This window comes from Sciurus vulgaris (assembly GCF_902686455.1).
Source record: "Sciurus vulgaris genome assembly, chromosome: 1".
Classification (NCBI taxonomy): domain Eukaryota; kingdom Metazoa; phylum Chordata; class Mammalia; order Rodentia; family Sciuridae; genus Sciurus; species Sciurus vulgaris.
Window position 1 is genome coordinate 18,892,389 of NC_136461.1, and position 26,756 is coordinate 18,919,144.

Below are 26,756 nucleotides of genomic sequence, written 5' to 3' on the forward strand. Positions count from 1 at the left end.
ATACCTCATTTTGTCACCATTTGCATCTTTTTTTTTTTTTTTTTTTTTTTTTTTTTTTATTGGAACCTGGTCATGGATGACCATTTGCATCTTTCAGCCCACAAATTTGATTTTGTGTGTTTTACCTGCTTTGGGACAAATGGGCCTTCTCCTGGTGGGTCTGTGGTATCAAGATACTATTTCTGGGACTGGGGAGATAGCTCAGTTGGTAGAGTGCTTGCCTTGTAAGCACAAGGCCCTGGGTTCGATCCTCAGCACCCCCCCCCCCGCAAAAAAAAAAAAAAAAAAAAAAAAAGATACTATTTCTGCCAGGCCTGTGGCACACACCTTTAATCCCAGGGACTCAGGAGGCTGAGGCAGGAGGATCACAAATTCAAGCCCAACCTGGGCAATTTAGAGAGAACCTGCCTCAAGAAAAAAAAAGTGTGTGTGTGGGGAGGGGGGTCTGGGGATGCTGGGGATGTAGCTCAGTGATAGAGTGCCCCTGGGTTCAATCCCCAGCACTACAAATAAAAAAAGGGTACTACTTCAGCCTGCAGTTTGGATAAGAATAGACTGAGACAGGTTGAGCACTTGTCTAGCATTTGCAAAGTCCTTAGCACCAGGGGGGAAAATTAACTGATGGAAGTAAGAAGTTAATGGAGACTCTACTCTTTTACACACACTCTATCTCTCTGTTTTTCTGCACTGAGGATTGAATCCAGGGCACTCTCCCAGTGACCTACACTCCTACTTCTTTTTCTTTTATTTTGAGGCAGGGTCTCACTAAATTGCTGGGGCTGGCCTCAAACTTGCAATCTTGCTGTTTCAGCCTCCCCAGCTGCTGGGATTACTGGCCTCACTGTGTGTATGGAGGCTTTTTTCTTAAAGAGAAAGACCAGAACTGGGGTTGTGGCTCAGTGGTGGAGCCTGGCATGTGTGAGGCACTGGGTTCGATCCTCAGCACCACATAAGAATAAATAAAGGTATTGTGTCCATCTACAACTAAAAAATATTAAAAGAGAGCGAGAAAGGCCAGTGTTGTTTATTTATTTATTTGAATGTGCAACTAGGGGCTGGGGAGATAGCTCAGTTGGTAGAGTGCTTGCCTTGCAAGCACAAGGCACTGGGTTTGATCCCCAGCACCGCCAAAAAAAATTAGAAAGGTGAATGTGCAACTAGATATAGATGCTCATTTTTTGTTTTTGTTTTTGGTTCTGGGGATTGAACCAGGGGTGCTTTTCCCACTGAGCTACATATCCATCCCCAGCTCTTTTTACTTTTTATTTTGAGTCAGGGTCTTGCTAAGTTGCTGATGCTGGCCTCAAATTTGCCATCTTCTTGCCTTAGTCTCCTGAGTCACTGGGATTATAGGCACGTACCACCTTATTTATTTATTTATTTTGCTACTGGGAATTGAACCCAGGGTGCTTTGTCACTGAGCTACATCTCTAGTCTTTTTTATTTTGTATTTTGTATTTTGAGACAGGTCTTGCTAAGTTGCGGAGGCTGTTCTTGAACTTGCTATCTTCTTTTTTTTTAGACATTGATAGACCTTTATTTTATTCATTTATTTATATGTGGTGCTGAGAATTGAACCCAGTGCCTCACACATGCTAGGCAAGTGCTCTACCACTGAGCCACAACCCCAGCCCTCTTTCTACCTTCTGAGTCACTGGAATTACAGACCTGTGTCAAGGTGTTCTGACATTTTTAAAAAAATAAATACTTTGATCTACAACAACAAAAAGAAGCTACCTAGATCCATTCTACTTGTTCAGGATTATAAATCTATTACAAATTATTTTGCTGGGCATGGTGGCGTGTGCTTTTAGTTCCAGCTACGCAGGTCCCTCATCCTGAGACAGGAGGATTGCTTGAGTCCAGGAGTTTGAGATCAACCTGGGCAACATACCAAGATCCCATCTCAAATAATAATAATGATAACAGTTGTTTCAAATGCCCTCATCTTCATAAAAGCTTTCTAATAACTTGGCCAGGAGATCTTGTTCTTTTTTTTCTGGCCATGCATTAACATAAATACCAGTGTTTCCTGTGCCATCTGGATTCCTTGAGTTATTACTGTGTGTTTAGGGTAAAGTAAATTTAGTACACACTGCATATTATATCCCTCTTTTGGATATATTCATAATTCACATTTAGTATACTAAAGACTCTCAGAAGGTCTACAGTAAAAGAAGTCTGCTTAGTTTTGTTTAACCCACAGTACTTAGTCAATACTTTATAATTGGAAGGTTGTAATTCAGATGTTGCTTTTCACATGAAACCTTTCATCACTCCCTTGGACAGAATCCATTGTGTCTCCCACTGAATTCATGTAAGTCAAAGTTACATTATAGGTGTTATAAAAAATCTTAGTTTCTGCTAATATTGAGATATAATTTGTTGATTGCAAGCAACAGAAACTTAATCTCAATACAATAAAGGAATTTAGTCATCAACTGAAAATTCAGGCTAAGCTTTGTCCTCAATGATGCTAACAAAGACCTTGTTTCTTTCCATTTCTGCTTCTAAAATATTTGACATTTCTAAATTTATTTCTTCATGATGTCCATATGGCTACAGCTGCTTCTTGGAAAGTTATCTGTGCTTCCTTCTCTTCTAGTAGAAACATCTTTCTAGAAAGTTACTTCAGCATAATAAGGAAACATCTTCCCCAGAAAATGCAGATAAGGCCTTTCATAGCTCATCAACCTGAATTAATGTCACCTGCTCATCAATGAGCTCATGGGTGTCTATGGAGTTAGTATGGGCTGGGCTTATGTCAAACTGGGTCTATCTCAGATATAGTAGTAGTCAGCTTCTTTGGAAACATTTTATGTGGTTACACATAAGAGATTATGGGTACTATTACTAAGGGATAGCAGAGGTATTTGTTGGTTAGGCAGCCCTAACCAACAAAAATCCACTACATGATGCTTACCACATTCAACTACTTCTGTAGATTTTATATTGATACATTAATATATAATTAGTGAAAATAAAAGTAGCAAAGCAATAAATTGCTGGATGTGGGCTGCATACCTGTAATACCAGTGGCTCTGAAGGCTGAGTCAGGAGGATCACAAGTTCAAAGACAGCCTCAGCAACTTAGTGAGTCCCTAAGCAACTCAGCAAAACCCGTCTCTAAATAAAATATATTAAAAGGGCTGGGGATGTGACTCAGTGGTTAAGTGCCCCTGGGTTCAATCTTTGGTACCATAAAAAATGTAATTAGTGCATTAATAAATATTTCTGTATTAACTTTATTCACACAAAAACTTGTAAGTGAATATTTGTAGCTTCACTATATCACTATAATAGTCAAAAAGTAACTGCCCCAAGGGTTCATCAACTGATGAATGTATAAACAAAATGTGATATATCCATAAAATGGAATATTATCCAGCAATAAAAAGGAACGAAACAACTACAACATGGATAAAGCTTTAAAACATTACATTAAGTGAAAGAAACCAGTGACAACAGGTCAGATATTATGTGATTTTTGTTTATATGAAATCCAGATTGAGCAAATCCAGAGACAGAAAGTAGATTAATGGTCACCAGAGGCCAGGGAGGGGATTTGGGGCATGATTGCTATGGGTACAAGGTTTCCTTAGGGAGTGATGAAAATGGTAAACAGTGGTGTTGCTTGTATGATCTTGTGAATATGCTCAAAACCACTAGATTGTACACTGTGTTTTTTATGTGGCACTAGCGATGAAACCCAAAGGCTCTCTCACTGAGCTCTGCCCCTGCCCTTTTTATTTTAATTCTGAGAGAAAACTAGGTGACTGACTTTCTGCATTTTAATAATAAAAATATAATAAATTATTTCAATTTAATTGGAAATTAAAATTTATAGGAATAGGGTCTCAATAAATTGCCTAGACTGGTCTTAAACTTGTGATCCTTCTGCCTTAGGCTCCCAAGTTCTTGAGCCACGAGGACCAATTTATGCTTTAAATTTAAATGGTAGTTTGTGTGTGTGTGTGTGTGTGTGTGTGTGTGTGTGTGTGTGTGTGTTACTGGGATTAAACCCCAGGGTACTCTATCACTAAGCTATATCTCCAGCTACCTACCTGTAATCATTTATTCTCAGGCAGGGTCTTGCTAAAGAGCCAAGGTTAACCTTAAACTCATGATCTTCCTGCCTTTGCCTCCCAAGTCTCTGGAATCATAGGCTTGTGCCATAGCACCAGGCATAGGGTACCTTTTATGATGTGTGAATTCATATAACAGGTGCTCAATAAAAGTTTTTACACACACACATATATATATGACACATGTGTGTGTGCATATAGAGAGTATATATTTTTACCTCAAGCCCACCCCTCCCACAACAACCTGCTCCATGATACTTTATATATGGCAAGTGTTCAATAAATATTTGAATATATTAGTGGAAAATTAAATTGAAATAACATTATATTTTTATTGTTGAAATGCAGAAAAACAAGCTGGGCTTGGTGGTGCATGCCTGTAATACCAGTGGCTTGGTAGGTTGAGGAAGGAGGATTGCAGGTTCAAAGCCAGCCTCAGCAACTTAGAGAGGCCCTGAGCAACTTAGCAAGACCCCATCTCAAAATTTAAAAAAGGGCTGGGGTGTGGCTCAGTGTTTAAGCACCTGTTGGTTAAATACCAGGTGCCAATAAATAGGTAAATAAATAAAATGCAGAAAAAGTTGCCAACCTAGCCCCCCATTTATTTATTTATTTTGATGATGGGATAGAACCCAGGGTCAGAGAAAGAGAGTGAAAACTAGGTAGGTAACTGTCTTTCTGCATTTTATTTTATTTATTTACTTATTGGCACTGGGGATTTAACCCAGGGGCACTTAACCAGTGAGCTACATCGCTAACCCCTTAAAAAAAAAAATTTAAGTTATAGATGGACATAATGCCTTTATTTTAATTTTGTGTGTTGCCGAGGATTAAACCTGGTGCTTCACATGTGTGAGGCAAGCACTTTACCACTGAGCCACAACCCCAGCCCCCCAGCCCTTTTTAGTTTAATTTAAATTTTTAATTTTGAGACAGAGTCTCACTAAATTGCTGATAGCCTCACTAAGTTGCCAAAACTGTCCTCCAACTTGCTATCCTCCTGCCTTGGCCTCCTGAGTCGCTGGGATTACAGGTGTGGGCCAGCATGCCCAGCATTTGTTCTCTTTCTTATATTGGCAATGTATATGAATGCAGTCTGCCTTACTAAAAGTATAAATTCAGCTGGGCATGGTGGTGCATGTCTGTAATCCCAGTGATTTGGGAGGCTAAGGCAGGAGGATCACAAGCTCAAAGCCAGCCTCAGCAACCAAGCGAAAGCCCTAAGCAACTTAGCAAGATGCCGTATCAAAATAAAAAAAAAGGAGCTAGGAATGTGTTTAAATGGTTAAGCCCCCCTGGGTTCAATCTCTAGTACCAAAAAAGAAAAGTCTAAATTTAGTCAAAGATTATTCCTCTCTTCTCTTCTCTTCTCTTCTCTTCTCTTCTCTTCCTTTCCTTTTCCTTCCTTCCTTCCTTCCTTCCTTCCTTCCTTCCTTCATTCTTCCCTTGCTTCCCTCCTTCCTCCCTTCCTTCCTTCCTTCCCTCCTTCCTTCCCTCCTTCCTTCCCTCCTTCCTTCCTTCCTTTTCCTTTTTCTTTCTCTCTCTCTCTTTTCTTCTTTCTTTCTCTTTTTCTTTTTTCAAGGCAGAGCCTTGCTATCTTGCAGTCCTCCTACATCAAAATCCTGAGTAGCTAACAGGCTACAGGTTTATGTTACCATTCCTGGCTTCAAAGTTATTCTTCAAAGATTTGGTTGACTTATTTTGTGATTATGTCACTTGTGCAGATATCATTTAGCTATATATCATTACAGAAGTGAGCTGGTTAGTTCATGTTTTCCTCATTTCCACAGTATTTATTTTACTAATTTACTTGTAAAAATTGCTTTCGTTTCATTTTCAACTTTGAGAGCAAAGAGCTTAACTGGGCTTTGAATTTGCTTCATTTGATAACTGCTTATACAATATTTATGCTATTTTAAACCACTATTACTTTGGATTTGTGTTTTCTCCCCAGATGGTTTTTAATAATATGGTCTCTGTACTTAGTTCCATAAAGGTAGAATGTGGAAGAACTTATATGTGTAGGTGAAATTGTCACTGATACAAATAATAATGAGTCTCCTAAGTAGTTCTTTCTAGTTTTATTTAACCTTGCCACTCTTCCTTGTCCATGCTACCTTAGTTTGTAAGTAAGATAAAGAGCTTGCTTAACTCTGCCATTGGACTGCTGGATAGGCAGTGTAGGGCAGCAGATCTTGCTGGTTTTGACTGGTTTTTGGGGTTTCCAAGAAGCTTTTTATTTCTTTCTTTCTTTTTTTTCTTTTTCCTTTTTTTTTTTTTTTTTTTTTTTTTTTTTTGTGGTGCTGGGGATTGAACCCAGGGACTCGTGCAAGGCAAGCGCTCTACCAATTGAGCTATATCCCCAGCCCTCTTTCCTAAAATTTTAATTTTTTTACAAATTCTAGTTCTATATAACAATGGAAAAATAGTGCAACGACCATTCCATATACACTTCATCTTAATTTATCAATTGTTAACATCAATATTTTACTTTATTTACTATGGATGCATGTTCATATTGTTTATACACACATATACATATATATATTTAAACACACAAATATTCCCTCCCTCCCTCCCTCCCTCCCTCCCTTCTTTCCTTCCTTCCTTCCTTCCTTCCTTCCTTCCTGTGTTAGTCAACTTTTCACTGTTGTGACCAACATACCTGACAAGAACAATTTAGAGGAGGAAAAGTTCATTTTGACCTCACATTTTCAGAGCTTTAGTCCATGATGAACTGATTCTATTGCTCTGGGCTCAAAGTGAGGCAGAACATTATGACAGAGGGCATGGTGGAGGGGCACTGCTCCATTCATGGCAGCCAGGAAGCAGAAAGAGTAAGGGGAAGGGTTGCAGGGAAGATGAACCCTTCTAGGGCACGCCCCAGTGACCACCTCCTCCAGCCACACACCACCTGTCTACAGTGACACCTTTAGTCCATTCAAATTAGGACGAACTGACTAGATTATTGCTCTCATAATCTACTCATTTCACCCTTGAATGTTTCTGCATTAACCGAGGAGCTTTTAGGGGACATCTCATATCCAAACCATAATGCACTCTTCCTTCCTTTTTTATTTTTATTTATTTTTTTATTTTTTTAGTGGTACTGGCGATTGAACTCAAGGGTCTCATTCATGCTAAGCAAATGCTCTGCCACTGAGCTACACCCCTACTCCCATATAGTTTTAAAAAAGATTACTTTCGGCCAGGTGCAGTGGTGCACACCTGTAAAACAAGTAGCTCAGGAGGCTGAGGCAGGAGGATTTTGAGTTCAAAACCAGCCTCAGCAACTTAGTGAAGACCTAAAGCAACTCAGTGAGACCCTGTCTCTAAATAAAATATAAAATAGGGCTGGGAATGTGACTCAGTGGCTAACCACCACTGAGTTCAATCTCTGGTACATATACATATGTAAAGTAATTTTATGATCCCTTTAAAAGTAAGTTGCAAATTATAGACAACATGGCACTTTCTTTTCTTTTTCTTTTGGTACTGAGGATTGAACTCAGGGGCACTTAACCACTGAGGCACATCCCCGAGCCCTTTTGTATTTTATTTACAGACAGGGTCTCACTGAGTTGCTTAGGGCCTCACTCAATTTCTGGCACTGGCTTTAAACTCTCAACCCTCCTATCTTTGCCTCCTGAGGCGCTGGGATTACAGGTGTGCATCACCACACCTGGCTGTTCTTTCTTTCTTTTTCTTTTTCTTCTATTTTGCGGTACTGGGGATTGAACCCAGGGCCTTGTGCATGACAGGAAAGCACTCTACAAACTGAGCTATATTCCAAGCCCCTGTATTCATAATAGGCTAAATATTTTAGCATTTAATGTTTAGGGAAAAAAATCATTCTCCTATTGTATTAGCTTTCTGCAGCTGTGATAACAAATTGCCACAAACTTTATAACTTAAAACAACAGAAGTTTATTTTCTCTAGTGGCCAGAAGTCCAAAATCTGTCAGCAGCCCCACAAACCTCTAGAGGCTCTAGGGGAGAATGAGTCCTTGCTGCTTCCAGGTTCTGGTGGCTGTTAGCGTTCTTTGATTTGTGGCCTGCTCACTCCAGTCTCTGCCTCTGTAATTACATTGCCTCCTCCTCTTTTGCCTCCTATGTGTGTGTCTTGTAAGGATACTTTTTATTGGAATTAGAGACCACCAAGATAGCCCTGGATAATCTCTTCATCTCAAAATCCTTAATTATATCTATTAATTCCCTTTTTCCAAATAACACTCACAGGTTCTGGGGATTAATTAGGACATGAGCATGTCTTTTGCAGGGCCTCTATTCAGCCCAATACATCTACCTAACCATGATACAATTGTCATCCTTGAGAAGCATAATGTAGCTGGGCCTGGTGCTACATGCCTGTAATCCCAGCTACTTGGTAGGCTGAGATAGAAGTGCAAATTCAAGACCAGCCCAACCCAGGCAATTTAGCAAGACCTGTCTCAAAATAAAATAATAAAATGACTGGGATAGAGCCCAGTGGTAGAGTGCCCCCGGGTTCAATCTGCAGTTATACAATGCAGATGCAATTTTAAAAAGTACATTTTTAGTTGTAGATGGACACGTTACCTTTATTTTATTTATTTATTTTTATGTGGTGCTAAGGATCAAACTCAGTGCCTCACACATTCTAGGTCTACCACTGAGCTATAGCCCCAGCCCACGCAGATGCAATTTTATTACATAATGTATGAGCCTTCATCTAATATTCTCATAATGTATTCTTATAGCTTTTTTTTTTTAATTTGGTTCACATTTATTCCTCAAGTCTCTTTTAGTTTCCTTTATTTTAGAGCAATTCCCCCACACCCTACCTTTAATTTGGATTAATCAAATTATTTCTTCATATTTAAAAGTTAAGCATTTTGGACAAAAATATAACTTAAACTGGGTACAGTGGCATACATCTGTAATCCCACCAGTTTGGGAGGCTGAGGCAGGAGAATTGCTAGTTCAGAGCTTGGCCTCAACAAAAGCAAGGCACTAAGCAACTCAGGGAGACCCTGTCTTTAAGTAAAATACGAAATAGGGCTGGGGATGTGACTCAGTGATCAAGTACCCCTGAGTTTAATCCCCAGCACCCCCCCCCCCCCAATTATTTAAGTGGTTAGTTGTTCTTTAAGAAAGAGCATGCTTGCCTGTAATTCCAGTGACTCTGGAATCTAAGGCAGGAGGACTGCAAGTTTGAGGCCAGCCTCCACAATTTAGCAAGACCCTGTTTCAAAACCAAAAATGAGTGCTGGGGATGTGACTCAGTGTTAAAGCACCCCTGGGTTTGATCCTCATTACAAAATAATAAAGAAAGAGCATGCTGGGCTTGGGGATTTTGCTAAGTGCAGAGTTTGACTAGCATGTTCAAGGATTTGATTCCAGGCCCTTGTGGGGTGGGGAGAAGAAAGAAAGGAAAAGAAAGAGCATGTTAAAGGCGTGATCAACCACTTGTTCTGTTCTTGATATCCCTCCTAAAATTTTCCCTACTAGCCATTTGTTCTCTACAAAACATTTGCCAGAGGTCATAAAAATGTACTGGTTCTGGCTAGGGGGTGTCGCTCTACAGTAGACCATTTGACATGCGTGCATGAGGCCCTGGATTCAGGCCCAGCTCTGCAAAAACAAGAAAACAAACAAAACACCACCACATAAGTTATTTTTTGGAATTGGAATTTCAAAGGATCATGGAATGTAAGATCTAAGAAAGAAATTGTATGGTAAAACTAGCGTTATTTTATTCATTGATTCATTGTTAAATGTGTCTGGCAAAATCTTAGGTCACACAGGTGAAAAAATAATTCCTATCCTGAAGGATAGAATAATTGTTAGGGAAAGGTGTACACAAGTTACAAAGGGCATACAGAGAAGAGGCCCTGGTTTGGGGGGGTTTTGTTTATCTGTTTTTGAGATGAGCTATTTTTAAGGTAAGTAATAAAAAAAAGATAGTGAACAGGAAGAAATTCTGGCTGAGGGGATCTCATAAGATAAGGAAATAAACATAGGAAGATACTTTTATATATTTTATTGTATTGGGAATTGAACCCAGGAATGCTTTACCACTGAGATAAATCCCCAACCCTTTTATTCTTTTTTTTTTTTTTTTTTAAGTTTATTTAAACAACAAGATGCTTGACTTGAAGGGAAAATTATCTAGGAATTTTTTTTTTTTTAAGAGTAATTTACCCTACTTAAAGACAGATTGCCTTTAAGCAATCTTACATGTAACAGCTTTACATGTAACAAATTTACATGTAACAGCTACATACAAAAGAGTTATTAAATTGTCCTTGGTTTTACAATGATAAATGAAAAACACTAAAATTCTCCAATCGAACAAGGTATGCAAGGATTTTTATGTTGTTCAGGTTTTGTTTTGTTTTGTTTTGTTAAAACAGTGAGAGCAAAATAACTTACTGGAATATAAAGATAAGAGCTGAATGAGCATGCCACTAATGGAGAAAGGGGATAATTTCACAGAACCAGCATTTCCCCCCATCCCATCTCCATTTGATGTCAGTCAAAACATATCATTGGCCATTTAGTTTTTTAAAATGCAATATGCTTGTGCACATACACTAAGTTACTTTATGTACAATAAAGGAATGGGGCAGGGGAAATGAAAGAATAGAGAAAACCATACTGTAGTGGCCGGGATGTGGTGGAACCAAATTGCAGTTTTCTAATTAAGAATGTATTCTTGGTCTGTAGGAACAGAGTTCTGAAGTAAAGAAGCAGGTTCCCTTTTTAGTATACACCTGTCTGCTGCTGGAACACATCAATTGTATCTTCATCCTCCATTTCCAGCTGTGCAGGTGTGTCTGTTTCATTGACTGCCCATCAAATCGGAATCTGACCTGCCTCTTGGACAAACCCTGTCGTTCACAATAGGCTTTCATTAGTTTACTAAGTGGTGTCTGCCTCTTCATCTTAAACTGCACCACAGAACCATCCTGCCCCGCCACTTTCAAGTTAATATGATCGTTGTTCACGGCCTTGATTCCTTCGTTGGACTTTTCCTCTGCCATGGGGAGTGCCAGAGTCTCCTCAGCTGCCGCTTCACAAAAGAGGTACCAGGTCCGCACTGAAGGAGCACGCAAGCAGCTCCAGGAGCGGCAGAAAGAGGCAGCAGCGGTGGACGAGAGGGCTGTTACTCTTTATTTCGAGACAGGTTCTCCCTAAACTGCTTAGACCCTCGCTAAATTGCTGAGGCTGGTCTCGAACTTGCAGTCCTCCTGTATCAGTCTCCTGAGTCACCGGGATAATAGACACGTATCACCACCAGCCTAGAGGATACTTTTAGAGAATAGCAAGTAATTTTGTAAATTAGAGATGCCAGCCGTTTATCCTATATCAATGTCCCCTTCTTTGAAACTGTCCCTTCCCAAAGTCATTATATGGTCAATATTAAGTGACCCCACGTCCTTGCCCAGACCTGAAATGAGTCTTTGACTAGAGTTAATGAGATTTTTCTCTTGCAGGAATAAAGTAAACTGAAAGAACTTTCATTGTTGGTAATGGTAGACTGTGTAATTCAGGTCATCCCTGCCACAGGATGTAGCTAAGCAAGCTGGATGAAACATAAAAGAGCATCTTCTAGAAGCATTTACTATGTCAGGCACTGTGGCACACCTCTGTAATCCCAGTAACTTGGGAGGCTGAGACAGGAGGATTGAAAGTTCAATGCCAGCCTCAGAAATCAGTGAGACTCTAAGGGATGTAGCTCATTGGTAAAGTAACCCTTAGTTCAATCACTAGTATCAAAACAAGAATTAAATTCAATTAAATATGGATGTAGCTCAGTGGTAGAGGGGTTGTCTAGCATACATGAGGCCCTGGATTTTATTGCCAGCACTGCAAAAATAATAAATAAATAAATAAATAAATAAATAAATAATGATAGTGATGGGGAGGAGGTAGATCAAGAAAAATGTTATTTTTGTGGGTGTGTTTTTTGTTTTGGTACTGCTCTACCATGGAGCACCCCCTTTTATTTTTCATCTTAAGATAGGGTCTTGCTAAGTGGCCCAGGCTGGACTCAGAACTTTTGATTCTCCTGCCTCAACCTCCTGAGTTGCTTGCTGGGATTACAGGAGTATGCCACCACCCGAGGATAATGCTTAAGATATTTTAAATAAAGACAAAATTTTATTTTTATTTTTTAAAAAAATATTTAAGTTATAGGTGGACACAATACCTTTATTTTATTTTTATGTGGTGCTGAGGATTGAACCAGGGCTTCACACATACTAGGCGAGCACTCTACCATTGAGCCACGAGCCCAGCACCAAGACAAAATTTTAAATAGGTTGTATTACATTGTACAAAATTTTAAAAGTACAAAAGGGTATGTAAGCCGGGTGGGGCAGCACATGCCTATAATCCCAGCAATTTGGGAAGCTGAGGCTGGAATTTTATAAATTCAAGGCCAGCCTCAGCAATTTAGTGAGACCTTGTTTAAAAAGAAAAAAAAAAAAAAATGGCTAGGGATATAGGTCAATGATAAAAGAACCCTTGAGTAAAATCTCCAGTCCCTCTCCCCCCAAAAAAAAGTATATGATGAAAAACTCTAACTACCATAACTTTCTCTCATCCACAGTGTTTTCTACCCTATTTTCAGTGTTTTCAGGCTCATAAGAATTCTTCTGGAAACATTCTTTATATATACAAGCAAATGTTGTGTGTGTGTGTGTGTGTGTGTGTGTGTGTATGTGCACACATTCTTTCACCTTCCCTCCTTTTAAACAAAGATACACAAAAGGTAGCTCCCTGTGCATACTACTGCTGCCCAAGCCCCTTCCTTTTTTACTTATCAGCATGTCTTGGCAATTGTTCCATAAATGTATATGAAAAGGTCTTCTGCTTTATTTATGGCTTCATTGTGTTGTTATACCATGCTATGCCATAATTTATTTATTTAATTCCTTGGCAGTCCCTACTGATGAATGTTTTAGGTTATTTTCACAATTTTGTTATTACAAACAAAACTGCAAAGAATAATTTTGTACATAGGTATTTCATACATGTGACAGTGTATCTGTAGGATAAAATTACTTAGAAGAATTGCTGAATCAAAAGATAAGTACATTTGTGAGTTTGACAGATATGGTGCCAAAATGCTTCTAAGTAATTTTTACTAATATCTCTTCCACCAGCAGTGATGAGACCTGTTTTACCATACAGTATAATATAAAGTTTTTATCTCTGCCCTCCTGATAAGTGAAAAATGGTCGCTTGGTGTGCTTTTAATTTTCATTTCTCTTATGTTGAGTGAGGTTGAATATATCCTCAAAAGTTAAAAAACTCCTTGTATTTCTTTTTCATTGAATTATCTCTTCCTACACTTGACTCATTTTCTAATCAGATGTTGGTCTTTTTTTTATTTATTTGTAGGAACTCTTACTATATCAGGCACATTATCCCTCTGTGATATTGAGTTGCAAATATGTCTTCTCACTTTGTTAATGGTGATTTTTATCCTACAGAAACTTTTCTTTTTATGTAGTTTAATTTTTCCAAGTTTGGGTCAGACTTAAAAACTATCTTGACTCCAAAGGTTTTGTTTATTTGTTTGTTTAACTTACCAGAACAGTTTTTTAAGTATGGGGAAGGAGAATTAGAGTGTACTTGCATATTTTCAACAGAAAGGGGAAAATTGATGATGCAGAAGAGATTTGGGAAATTTTCAGGAGCAAAGTCCATGACTGGGCTGGAGGGAATAGAATACAGAGCCCAGATGGCATAGTTGGCTTCATACAGCAATGGGGACACTTTTTGCCTTATCACAGGAGAAAGGACAAAACATGGGTGCCAATAAAGATAGGTTGGTTGATTCGGTGGTTAGAAGATGAGAAATTCCTGATTGCCTATATTTTTCCAATGATGTAAAAACAAATCCATTAGGTGAGAGTGCAAGGCAGGAAAGAGGTTTAAGACTTGAGGAGAAAAAAAAAAAAAAAAAAAGATTTGAGGAGAAATGAAGATTTAGAAAGTTTAAGAGGCCTTTGTTGGATAGGGTATTACAACTTCATTTTTTTTCTCCTTTGGAAAAAAGGTGATTTATTTAAAGTTTTTATTGGCACAGTGATTCAACCTGATGGTATGATTTGGTTTCCCTTTTATCCTTGGAGAATGCTGCATAGAATTATATCTTTCCAGTAACCTCAGTGACTTAGCCTCTATGTGCTTGCTATTCGTGGGTTCCTAGTAAGGTAAGCTTGTTTTCAAGAAGTGTTTGGGTTCGCTCTTTGGATGACAATTGAAAGCTTCTCCATAAATAATTCATTTTCTACACTTACCACACAGCTGCTAAAAGCTCCACAACTTGAGCTTGAGTTACTTGCCTTCTCTTTGTTCACCTGGCATTTATGTGTCCCTAAAGAGAGAATTTGATTGAATTGATTTGCCATTACTTGGTCCTGAGTGCGGCTTTTGAACACTAAACCACTGCCACTACTTCACAGTGGCAATTGGCTAGTCTGTATATAGTTGCTTTTGGTTTGTTTAAGTCACTGGTTAATCAACAATCATAGCAGAGTTTGTTTCATTCAAAACAGGTTGTACGAGTAACAGCATTTGAAAGAACAGTTTGGATCACTTTACCAAGAAGGGGACCATGTACTTGGCAAGCCCAGATGGCTGCATGGACTTCAACCCTTCTAGTAAATTGTTCATATGCTTCGTCTCTGTGATCATATTGTAACCTAAGGAAGCAATCCTTAGGATGCAGGGTAACAGAATGGTTAAGAACACATGTGCTTTTGGAATCAGACACACTTAGAATTGAATCCCAAGTGGTGGTTCAAAAAGAATCTTCTAGAGTTTTCCTTGTTCCTCAAGTCATCAATCACTATGCAGTTTTTTTGTTTTTGTTTTTGTTTTTTTTGTGCTGGAGATTGAACCAAGGGCCTTGTACATACAAGGCAAGCACTTTACCAACTGAGCTATATCCCCAGCCCAGTGTTTGTTTTTAAAAAGACAGAAAACAGGGGCTGGGGAGATAGCTCAGTCGGTAGAGTACAAGGCCCTGGGTTCGATCCCCAGCACCCCAAAAAAAAAACAAAACAAAAAAAACGGAAAATAATTTGCATATCATGAAATACACTCATTTAAAGAGCACAATTTAACAATTTTAACATATTCACAGAATTATGCAACCATCACCATAATTTTAGAACATTTTATCCTCCAAAAAGAAACCTATTATTCGCCCACCCCTCATCCTTTCAAACCCTACGCAATTACAAATATTTTTGTCTCTACTGGATTTGCCCATTCTAGACTTTTCATATAATGGGGATCACATAATATGTGGTCTTTGGTCACTAGATTCTTTGTTTAGCATGTTTTTAGGTTCATCCATATTTAAACATGTATTGGTTCTTGATTCATTTTTATTGCTAAATAAATTTTCCACTGAATGGATATGTCACTTTCATTTATCCATTTAGAAGCTGATAAACATTTAGATTGTTTATAAATAATACTCCTATGAATATTCATGTACAATTTTTTTTTTTTTTTGTACTGGGGACTGAACCCAGAGGTGCTTTACCACTGAGCCATATCCCCAACCCCTTTATTTTTTTATTTTTTTATTTTGAGACAGAGGCTTGCTAAGTTGCTTCAGGTCTTGCTAAGTTGCTGATCTAGCCTCAAACTTGCAATCTTCCTGCCTCAGCCTCCTGCATTGCTGGGATGTGCCACTGCACCTAGCTCATGTACAACTTTTGGAAAACAGAAGTTTTTGTGTGACACATGCTCTCTCTCTTGTGTTTATACCTAGAAGTAAAATTGCTAGGTCATAAAGTAACTCTAATCTTGGTGCTAGGGATGCAGCTCAATGGTAGAGTGCTTGCCTAGCATGTGTGAGGCCCTGAGTTCCATCTCCAGTACCACAAATAAATAAATAACTAAATAAATGAACTATTTTAACTTTGAGGAAAAGACAAACTATTTTCCAAAACACAGAATCATTTTACATTCCCACCAGCAATGTGTGAGAGTTCCAATTTCTCCACATCAGTCTGTCTGTCTGACTGTCTGTCTATCTCTCTCTTTTTCTTTTGTGGTACTGAGGATGGAACCCAGGCCTCCTGCATGCTAAGCAAGCACTCTACCACTGAGCTACACCCCAACTCTATTATCTGTCTTTTTGATGATAGCCATAAGAATAGATGTGAAGCTCTCTGCTTCCTGATAACCTTGATGTGAGCTGCTTTCTTCCACCACCCTCTCCCGCCATGATGTTCAGCCTCACCTGGAGCCCTGAGGAATGGAGCCAGCCTTCTATGGACTAAGACCTCTGAAACCAATAGAACCATGAGACTGGAATATTGAAAACATCAAGCAAGTTCCTTTGGTAATTGAGAACAAAAAGGCAATGTGCATACAGGTGAAACAGTGCAAAGGAAGTGACAGACCATTCTCCACCTTGGAAAGTGACAGCTCTCTTGTAATAGTCACCAAATGCATCTTCTGTCGGAGAGATCCAATGGACTTGCCAACAGAGGCTTCATCATCATTGGAAACTGAGAACGAAGAGGACTGACAGCCACTGGACCCTTTGAATGACTTGATAATGGGTCACCTGTCATCCAGGTTGCAGGGCTTTCTGCAGGGATCCTTCTTGGAATCCCTCTGCAGCTGATGGGGCTGTCAGCCTGGGGCAGGGGCTGATCCCTGGCTGGGCTCTCAGTACAGTGCCACCTCCTCAGTTCCACAGCATCCTTGGGGGGTGAACATTTCAGTGTTCATGCAGAGTAAATCTAGATTCCTTTGGAAAACAAGTGTGCATGTGAGTTGTAGAAGCAGTTTTGCTATTTCTGAGCTTCATGTCATGGTGTTCATTTTGTCTCGTTTTGGGGATGCATTATGGACTCATATTCTGGAGTCTGGAGCTGCTCTGTAAAGTGACCCCTGGCACCAGCATTTTCTGAAGATGGGTTTGTCAAGAACATAAAGATGTGTGAGGCCCTTTTGTGTATGACGGACGATGGCAAGGCTTTGTGGTTTATATGGTTTGACCCTAAGAGTTCATATCCTGGAAGCTTGGTCCCAATGTGATGATATTGGGAGGTGGTACTACCTTTATAAGGTGGGGCCTAGTGGGAGATGATAAAGTCATGGGGGCACACCCTGGGAAGGTATCAGTACCTGCCTCTTGAGAGTGGGTTAAATATCAGCGGGCTGAATTAGTTACCTCAAGAGCAGAGTGTTATAAAGTTAGCTCCACCCCATGAGCTTGGATTCTTCTGCATGTGCTGCTGCTTGTTCTCACATGTGCTCCTGTCATGTGGTGCCATCTGCCATGTTATGATACTATATGAAGCTCTAATCAGATGTCATTGGGTGATCTTGAACTTCCCTGCCTCTAGAACCATGAGCTTAATAAATATGTTTTTCTCTATTAAAAAAAAAAAAAAGAATAGGTGTGAAGTGGTATCACATTGTGGGTTTCAGTTGACATTTCTAATTTGGTTAATGATGTTGGGCATCTTTTCATGTGTTCACTGGTCATTTACATATCTTTTTTGAAATGATGTCTAAAAATCTTTTGCCCACTTGATTTTTAATTCATTTAATTAATTGATTAATTAATTTGAGACAGGGACTCACAGTGCTGCCCAGTTTGGCCTTGAACTTCTGGGCTCAAGCAATCATCTTGCCTTTGCCTCACGAATAGCTGAACTACAGAAGTGTGCCACTATCTTGATGAGATCATTTGCAGCACGTTTTTAATTTTGACATAATCCAATTTATCTGTTTTTCCCTATGTTAATAAGGTTTGAAATTACTGTCTTCCAAGTCTCTTTTTTTAAAAAAATATTATTTTTAGATGTTGATAGACCTTTATTTTATTCATTTATTTATATGTGGTGCTGAGTATCAAACCCAATGCCTCACACGTACTAGGCAAGTGATCTACCACAACCCCAGCCCTTAAATTGTTTTAATAAATATTTTTTAGCTGGCAATGGACCTATATTCAATTCATATATTTATATGCAGTACTGAGAACTGAACCCAGTGCCTAGCACCTGCTAGGCAAGCCTTCTGCCAAGGAGCCACAACCCCAGCCCCCAAGTCTCTCTGGAACCTATGCCAATCAGGTTTTGCCCTTGCCATTCCACTGAAATTGTCCTGGTAAAGTCACCAGCCACCTTCATATTGATAACCAATGGTCAAGACAGCCTTCCTCCTTATCACAGCTCTCAGTCCCTCCTTGAAATACTACCTTTCTTCAGTGGCATTCTGGGATACTAAGTTCTCTTGGTTTTCTCACTGCCCCACTCACTAGTTGCTTCCTTTCAGAGGAGATTGGGCGCATTCAGGGTGGTATGGCTGTAGACTAGTTGCTTCCTTTCAGTCTCCTTTGCTCGGTCCTGCTTGCCTCTCTGACCATTAACCATGGGAGTATACCAAGATTCAGTCCTTGAATTTGTTTCTTTTCTCTATGTTTGCTATATTGGTGATTTTTGTCTAGCCTGGCGGGTTTAAATATGTGCTGACAACTCCCTAACTTATATCTCTGACCCTAACGCTCTGCCTAAAACATTCTTCTCCCAGATATCTGTGTTGTGTGCTATGAACTGAACTGTATTCCCTCAAATCAAATGTGGAAGCCCTAAGTCACAGTAAAGTCTGGTATTTGGATATAGGGTTTTTTTTTGGTTTTGTTTTTGTTTTTTTTTAAGGCAGTTAAGGTTTAATGAGGTCATGTGAGTAAGGTCCTGATCCAAGAGGATTAGTGCCCATATAAGAAGACATAGCAGGACTGGGGATACAGCTCAGTGGCTGAGTGCCCGGGTTTGATCCCCAGTACTGCAAAACAACAACAAAAGCCCCAGCAGGTGCAGACATGACAAAGTGGGGAAAGAAGAGACACAAAAGACCTTTTGCTCTCTTCTCCTCTCCACACACATTCGCACTGAGGAAGGGCATGTGAACACACAATGATAAGGCACTGTCTGCAAATCAAGAAGAGAACCCTCACGAGAACCTGACCAATGTTCCACTGATCGTGAATTTTCGACCTCCAGAACTATGAGAAATTTTGTTTCTATTGCTTAAGTCAACTAATATGTAGTATTTTGTTATGACAGCCCAAGTCAATTGATACACTCCCCTACTTTATTCAGGGTTTTGCTCAGATGTTCTCTTCTCATTGAGGTATTTCCTCATTATACTATTTGAAATTGCAACTCTGCCTAACCCTGATATTCCCTATCCCTCTTGCCTGCCTTTTTTTTCTCCACCACTGCATCATCTGACATGTCTTTTACTTATATTTTAGTTACTTTTTTTTTGTGGTGCTGGGGATTGAACCCAGGTCCTTGAGCTTGAGAGGCAAGCACTCTACCAACTGAGCTATATTCCCAGCCCTTTAGTTACTTTTTATTGTCTATCTCCCACTGCTAAAACCTAAGTTCCTTAAGGGTAGATTTCTGTCCTCTTTGTTCACCACTGTATACCTAAGTCCTGGAATAGCACCAAGCAAATTATAGGTCGTCAAAAATATATTGAATGAATGATTGCCATTGCAGCCTGAGAATATATAAAGAAATTGAATATGTTAATTTCATAGCTGAAATCAGCTACTTCTGTGAAAGACTTCTGGGCAGCATGTTTGCTTCTTAAAAAGTGTTAACAATGTTGCCTGCTTTATCAGTTAGTGGAGATCCTTCCCTCATTCAAGGTTCTCAGGGAGCAAGTCACAATTTGGAGCTGAGATGCTTTTCATATCAGCATCATATAAACAGAATCTAGTCCTAGAGCACCAAATGAGAATGTTCATTCAAACACCACGGGCATGGTGGTGGCTTCTGTGACTCTGACTGTTAGAAGGTCCTCTTCAAAACTGTGGTCCATAGCTGGCATCATTGTGCCTTTCCCTTTTGGACTATATATGATCTGAAAAAAAATGTTTAAATGTAGGAGCATCTTTAGAGGTGAGCTTAGGTTTTGTCTTTGTTTCTTTTCTAAGATCTGTGTTCCATGCTAGTCATTATATTTTGGCAATTTAAAGTAGATTCATGGGGCTGGGACTGTAGCTCAGTGGCAGAGCACTTGCCTAGCATGTGTGAGGCACTGGGTTTGATGCTTTGTACCACATAAAAATAAACAAATAAAGGCATTCTGTCCATCTATAACCATGAATTTTTTTTAATAAAGTAGATTCATTTTGCTTATTGCTTTATAACATAAAGTTCACCAACTAATCAGAAAGACCACCACTGAGGAAGTCATGGGGGTGCACATAATACTAGCTACTTGGAAGGCTAAAGCAGGAGGATCACAAATTTGTGGTCAACTGGGCAACCTAGTCAGACCCTGTCTAAAATAAATAGGTTTGGGGATATAACTCAGTCGTAGAGTACCTCTGGATTCAATTCTCAGTACGGCAAAAAACAACCCACCAAACAGTGAAAGATATTCCCTCAATATTTTAATGATGGAATGCTATATGGATGTATTAGTATGAATTTGTTCATTCTAATAGCTGCTGCAATAGGAAATAGAAGTAACAAGAGAAAATTAACTGATTCAATTAGAAGTCATCCCTAATTCAACTGATACCCTTGCCAGCTTTAATAAGCAGCTTTGGTTGAAGTCAGAAGAACAAATCATGCTTGATATGTCCTAATGGTAACCTGATGGTTTAAAAAAACGATTTTTAGTTGTAGATGGACACAATGTCTTTATTTTACTTATTTATGTGATGCTGAGGATCAAACCCAGTGTCCCACGCATGTGAGGCAAGCACTCTACCACTAAGCCATAACCCCAACCCTAACCTGATGTTTTTGATGGATTTTTTTCTCCTGAGAATGATTTTAACAGTTTTCTTATAAATTTGTACAGTAGCATAAAGTAAAAACTAATTTCAAAACAAGTATCTTCTGACTTGTTGAAACCATAATAATGGTATTTGGATCCATAGATATTTATGAGTATTACTGTAAATACAGTTTAGAAGCATTTTTTCTTTCCACTTTTCAGTTCTGTAACATCATGAGTCTTCCAAATCATCTGTCATCACTTGATCTTTCTATATATTTTGAGTGGCATTTTCTGTCAAGGGAGCCCTTCTAACTTGAGAATCTGTGCCTGATATCTTTGGATTTCCTAGTTCAGTGTGAACAGTGATTGATTCATCTCTGGATCTATGTGTCTTATGGAATGTAAACTTCTGGTGTTTTCTAATTGCCAAACTGGAATAATAGTTGGAGCAGAGAAGCCACTTTCCCTCCTCTGATCTACTGTCTCCTGTAGAACCTCTATTTAAATTTGGTTTGTTAAAAGATGTTATTAAGTGGGTCTTATTTCAGTTCAGTATAATTGATGATACCACAACAAAGCAACAAATTCCCCAAAATGCAATATTTAATGAGATGGTATTTACTGTCTTTTGTTTGTTTGTTTTGAAATAGCATAAATTTAAGTCTTGAATTGTTTTAGGGAAAGCCCACCTTTAGTCATTTCACAAATCAATCACCTCTCCTAATCCATTCAATAAGACTTTATTGAACAACCTTTATGATGGGAAATTGCAAGTACTGGAAATACAGAGGTGATCAGCTAGGGTCTTGCACTGAAGGAACTCACACACTGACCACTAGTATTATTATTAGTTGGTGTGATAAATACTACAAAGGAGGCATATAAATGTATTAATCCTATATGAAAAATGACTTGGGAAAGACCCCTTTATATGTTTCAGGGATACAAAATGTTGGTAGCAAATCACTCTTAGGTTTAGGATTTTTTGTTACTAGATAGTTGCTGAACTATATTTGAATCCCTCCTGAATGCTGGGAGTTGTATTAAAAATGAGATGTGGTCTTTGCTACAGTGAAGGAGATAGACATATAAGTAATATAGGATTGGATTTTTTTTCTTTTCTTTTTTTTTTTGGTGCTATTGGGGATTGAATCCAGGGGTGCTCTACCACTGAGCTAGGTCCCCAGCCTGTTAAGCTGTTGTGTCTCAAACTTGTGATTCTCCTGCCTCAGTCTTCTGAGTCACTGGGATTATACGTATGTGTCACTGTGACTGGCTAGATATTTTAAATGCTAAGAAAAGAACAAGTATACTGAAAGACATTAGGAAATTTAGATGAAGGAAAGCCATTTAGCATATTGTATTCCATAAAACAAGTTATTCCCCAAATTTACCATCTTAAGATAATAATAAACTTTTGTTATCTCACATAGCTTCTATGGGTCAGTTTCAGAAGTGTCCAAGTAGTAGTGTAGCTTGTAGAGAACCTCACAAAGTTACAGCCAACTGTTGGTGGGAGAGCAGTCATCTAAAGCTGACTGAGGAAGAAGATCCAATTCTAGGCTGACTCACTCTCAGGGTGTAGCTGGGGGCCTCACTTATTTATTCTCTCCATAATTTGCCTGACACAGGTTTTCAAGACATAACAGCTAGTTTCCCCCAGAGGGAATGTGATCCAGAAAAGAACAAGGCAGAAACTCTGATGTCTTTCATGATTAGTCTCAGATGACATACACCTTTATTTCTACAATAGCCTATAAGTTTCACAGTCATCCCTATTCAGTGTGGAAGTGGGCAAGGAGTAGCAGGAGGGAAGATCACTGGGGGCCATCTTGGAGAATGACTCCATGAATCTTCAAAAGCAAGTTTGCTGAAGTCACACTTTGCAGAAGAGCCCAAAGTAGCCATGTTAAAAACAGCATCTGATTTTGTCATAGGGGAAGAACATAGTTAATTGCAAATCAGTGGAGGTTTTGCACAATCCTGTTTTCTGCTTAATCAGGATCTTACCCCTTCCTACCTTTCTTTCTTTCTTTTTTTTTTTTTTTTTTTTTTTTGAGACAGGATCTTGCTATATTGCCAAAATTGGTCTAAAACTTAACAATCTTCCTACTTCAGCCTCCGGACTCACTGGATCACAGGCATGTGCCACCACACCCAGTCGCTTGCTATCTTTCTTTTCTACTTACTTCCAAAATATTTGTAGAATACCCATTAGGAGCTCAGATTTGCTTAGTTCAGAGAGATAAGCTCACAACACCTGTCCTCAAGGTGCTCAGACTCTGGTGGAGGTAAACTTAACAGAAACAAATATGATAATGGAGTTATGAATAATTAGTTTGGAAAAGAAATATCTAAGCAGAACAGGGGTCAACAAACTGGGCCATAGGCAAAATTTAGCCTCTGCCCTGTTCTTATAAATGAAGTCCTGTTGCAGTGGAATCACTGCAGTGGCGTATGACTGCTTTTTGCACTACATGTGCGGAGTTAAGTCATTGGGACAGAGACCTTATGTTGTGCTCTTATGACTGGGTCTATAAAGCCTCCAGTATTCCCTATCTGGTTCTTTAGAGAAGAAGATCTGCTGATCTCAGGTTGGGCAGAATTAGAGTCTGCTTCCTAAATAGGTGATATTGGAAATGAGATGTGGGGAGGCATAAGATTGGATCACTTGCGGTAGAAGCAACCTGAGAGATGTGAAGGGATATGTCAGTAACGTTCTGGAGAAGAGGCATTTATTGGAGCAGAATTGACACCAGGTTAACCCCACTCAATCACTGCAGCTCAGGAACTAAAGCAGCAACGCTAACAGGACAACACAAGACTCCTCCAATGGACACAGAGCTCACCGCCCACAGCCCCGCTTCTCCTCCCCCTCACACAAAGACCCAAAGCAAACCTTTAACTGGTGAGTTGTGGCCCTTTGTAAACTTTTAGTCAACTGAGTAGTGACCACAACTGAGTTTTTGTGCCAACTTTGATGGGGTGGCTGGTTTGAAGAAAGGAGAACCCGTCAAATCCAAACTGTTTACCACAAGGAAGATGAGCTGTTTCACATCTTCTGGGTAAAAAGGTAGTAGGACACAGAAGTAACAAGTAACAGAAAACACCACAAATCTGAAAATTTAGAAAAAAAAAAAAAAGTCTTGAAAATAACAAACAAACCCTCAAACTGAAAGCAGCAACCAAATGGAGAATCATGGTACGATATAGCTGACCAGGTAGAAGCATTTGGGGTCGTAGCAGAAGATATGCACATATAATTAATTAGAGCATAACACTAACCTCAGGCAGAAGCAGAAAATGAAAGAAAGACTATTAATTGAGGCAAACCCAAATTGGCATGTTTGTCACAATTTAAAGAAAAAGGGAAGAAAAACCAAAAAATTAAAGACTTCAAAAAGTTGCTGTAAACCAGGCACGGTGGCATGTGTAATCCCAGCAGCTCTGGAGGCTGAGGCAGGAGCATCAAGAGTTCAAAGTCGGCTTACGCAACTTAGTGAGGCCCTAAGCAACTTAGCAAGACCCTGTCTCAACAGAAAAAATAAAAAAGGGCTGAGGATGTGATTCAGGAACTGAGTACCCCTGGGTTAAATCACCACTACCAGAAAAAAAAGCTACTGTAGGAGTTGGGCATAGTGGCACACGCTTGTAATCCCAGCAACTTGGAAGGCTGAGGTAGGAGGATCCCAAGTTTGAGGCCAGCCTGGGTAACCTAGTGAGACTCAAAATAAGAAATAAAAAGGACTGGGGATGTGGCAAGGTGGTTAAGCACCTCTGAGTTCAATTTCAATCCCTGGTTAAACACACACACACACACACAAAACGGAAAAACAACAACAAAAAAGAAAACACCCCAAAACTGTTGTAAATATTAAATAAGAACTCAGAAAATTGCCGTTCTCAGTCATTTGTTCCTTAGGGGGATGGTTTCTCTGATCAAGTGATTTCATGCATCTTCCTAGAAGATCCTTGTTCCATTTAAGCCATGTAGGCCCATCTTCCTGTCTTCCAATCACAGGTGTTTGAGAAAATTGCTAAGATATTTTTTTTGTGTGTGTGGTACTGGGGATGGAACCCAAGGGTGCTCTACCACCGAGCCATACCCTCAACCCTTTTTATTTTATTTTGAGACAGGGCTTCACTAAGTTGCCCAGGCTGGCCTCCAATTTGTGACCCTCCTACCTTAGACTCCTCCCTCAATCTCCTGAGTTGCTGAGATTACAGGCATGTACTAAAATGCTGTTTTGTTTTGTTTTTTGGTGGGGTTGGGGAATCAAACCTAGGACCTTCCACAAGCTAGGCAAGTGCTCTACCACAGGGCTACATCCCCAGTTTCCTAAGACTTCTTATTGAACTATTCTTATATTTATTCTTATTGAAATCTCAACTCTATATTTCATCAACTGGATATTTATTTGTCTTTGTACTTTGGATGGGGCTGTTCATATAACTGTTGGCCTAATATTTGGTCCTTTGGCTTTCATCAAGTGACTATAAAGCTGCTCTTGCGGAACCTAACCCTAGACTTTAAACTACTTGGCCTTTGGCCCCCATTGGGCTAATATAAGTCATTTCTTTTTTTTTTTTTTTTTTTTTTTGCGGTGCTGGGGATTGAACCCAGGGCCTTGTGCTTGCAAGGCAAGCACTCTACCAACTAAGCTATATCCCTAGCCCTAATATAAGTCATTTCTAATGTCTTCCTCAGGGGGAGATTCTAGCCGCTGGGAAGAACGACTTCTACTTTATCTTCTAATAATAATGGCTGATTATAGATACAGTTGGTTGACTACATTTATTACCAGTAAGGTCCATGGTCAAGTTGACCACAATTGCTAGAATACCTGCTGAAAAGCCTCTTATTACCACTCAGCAATATTATTATGAAAATACCATAAAGAAGAATGAAATTATGGCATTTGCCAGCAAATGGATGAATCTGGAGACTATCATGCTAAGTGAAATAAGTCAATCCCCCGAAACCAAAGGCCCAACTGAATGTTCTCTCTGATATGTGATGATAATAGGGGGTGGGGGAAAATAGAAGTTCACTGGATTAGACAAAGGTGGATGAAAGGAAGGGAAGGGGGATGGGAATAGGAAAGAGTGTAATGAATCAGACATAACTTTCTATGCTCATATATGAATACACAACCAGTGTAACTCCACATCATGTGGATCCTAGAGTAAATTATGCTCCATGTATGTATAATATGTCAAAATACACTCTATTGTCATGTATATCTAGAAAGAAAGAATTAAAAAGTAATATAATGAAGGCAACCTGATTTGATGACAAGAATTTGGACTTTGAGAGTAGCTCTGTCTGGGTATTGGAAGGAGGGAAATGGGCAGGTGGGAAAATGGGTTACTCCAGTCCTTCTATCCCTTTCATTCATCCAGTGGCAACTGGATCCTCTGTTTCTCCTACCTGTCAACATGCAGGAACCTTGCCTGCATCTGTCTGACTGCTACCACTCTGGGCAATCTAGACTAGATACCCCTAAGCCTAAGGTCTGACCATGCAATTGAAGTGAAACATCTAACAGGGCAAAGCAAAAACATGACAGGAACTTCCTACTTGACTAGGTGGATGCTCTCCAGAACTACTCTCTTCTGGATTGTTATGTGAGATACAAACATCTTTTTTATATTTAAAATAATTTAAAAAAAAAATCCAGATTTTGGATTCACAGTTGGATTTGAATCTCAGGTAGTTGACTTAATACTCCTCTGACTGCTTAAATTACTTAATGTCTATGAGTCTCAATTTTCCACAAATCTAAATTAGGGTTGTTATATACTTTGCAGCACTGCTTTAAGTATAGGAAAGAAAATATGAACACCTAGCATACGTTGGGTACTTCTTTCTTTTTTTCTTTTCTTTTTTTT

At 39.2% G+C, this 26,756-nt stretch overlaps 1 protein-coding gene and 1 long non-coding RNA gene across 2 annotated transcripts in view; one reads left to right on the forward strand and one right to left on the reverse strand.

Annotated features, from left to right (window-relative positions):
* The window catches only part of LOC306646745, a 28,266-nt gene extending 10,778 nt beyond the window's left edge, over positions 1 to 17,488 (forward strand). Inside the window, exons 2-3 of the long non-coding RNA XR_013759956.1 lie at positions 14,639 to 14,743; positions 16,161 to 17,488. This is a non-coding gene — a long non-coding RNA (uncharacterized lncRNA). The remainder of the gene's footprint in view (positions 1 to 14,638; positions 14,744 to 16,160) is intronic.
* Positions 10,830 to 11,110, reverse strand: LOC306646702 (small ubiquitin-related modifier 2-A-like; the record flags this gene model as incomplete). Its single annotated transcript, XM_079115342.1, has 2 exons — positions 10,830 to 10,889; positions 10,940 to 11,110. The coding sequence occupies 2 exons, from the start codon at positions 11,108 to 11,110 to the stop codon at positions 10,830 to 10,832; spliced, it is 231 nt and encodes a 76-aa protein (XP_078971468.1).
* Positions 17,489 to 26,756: the final 9,268 nt, after the last annotated feature.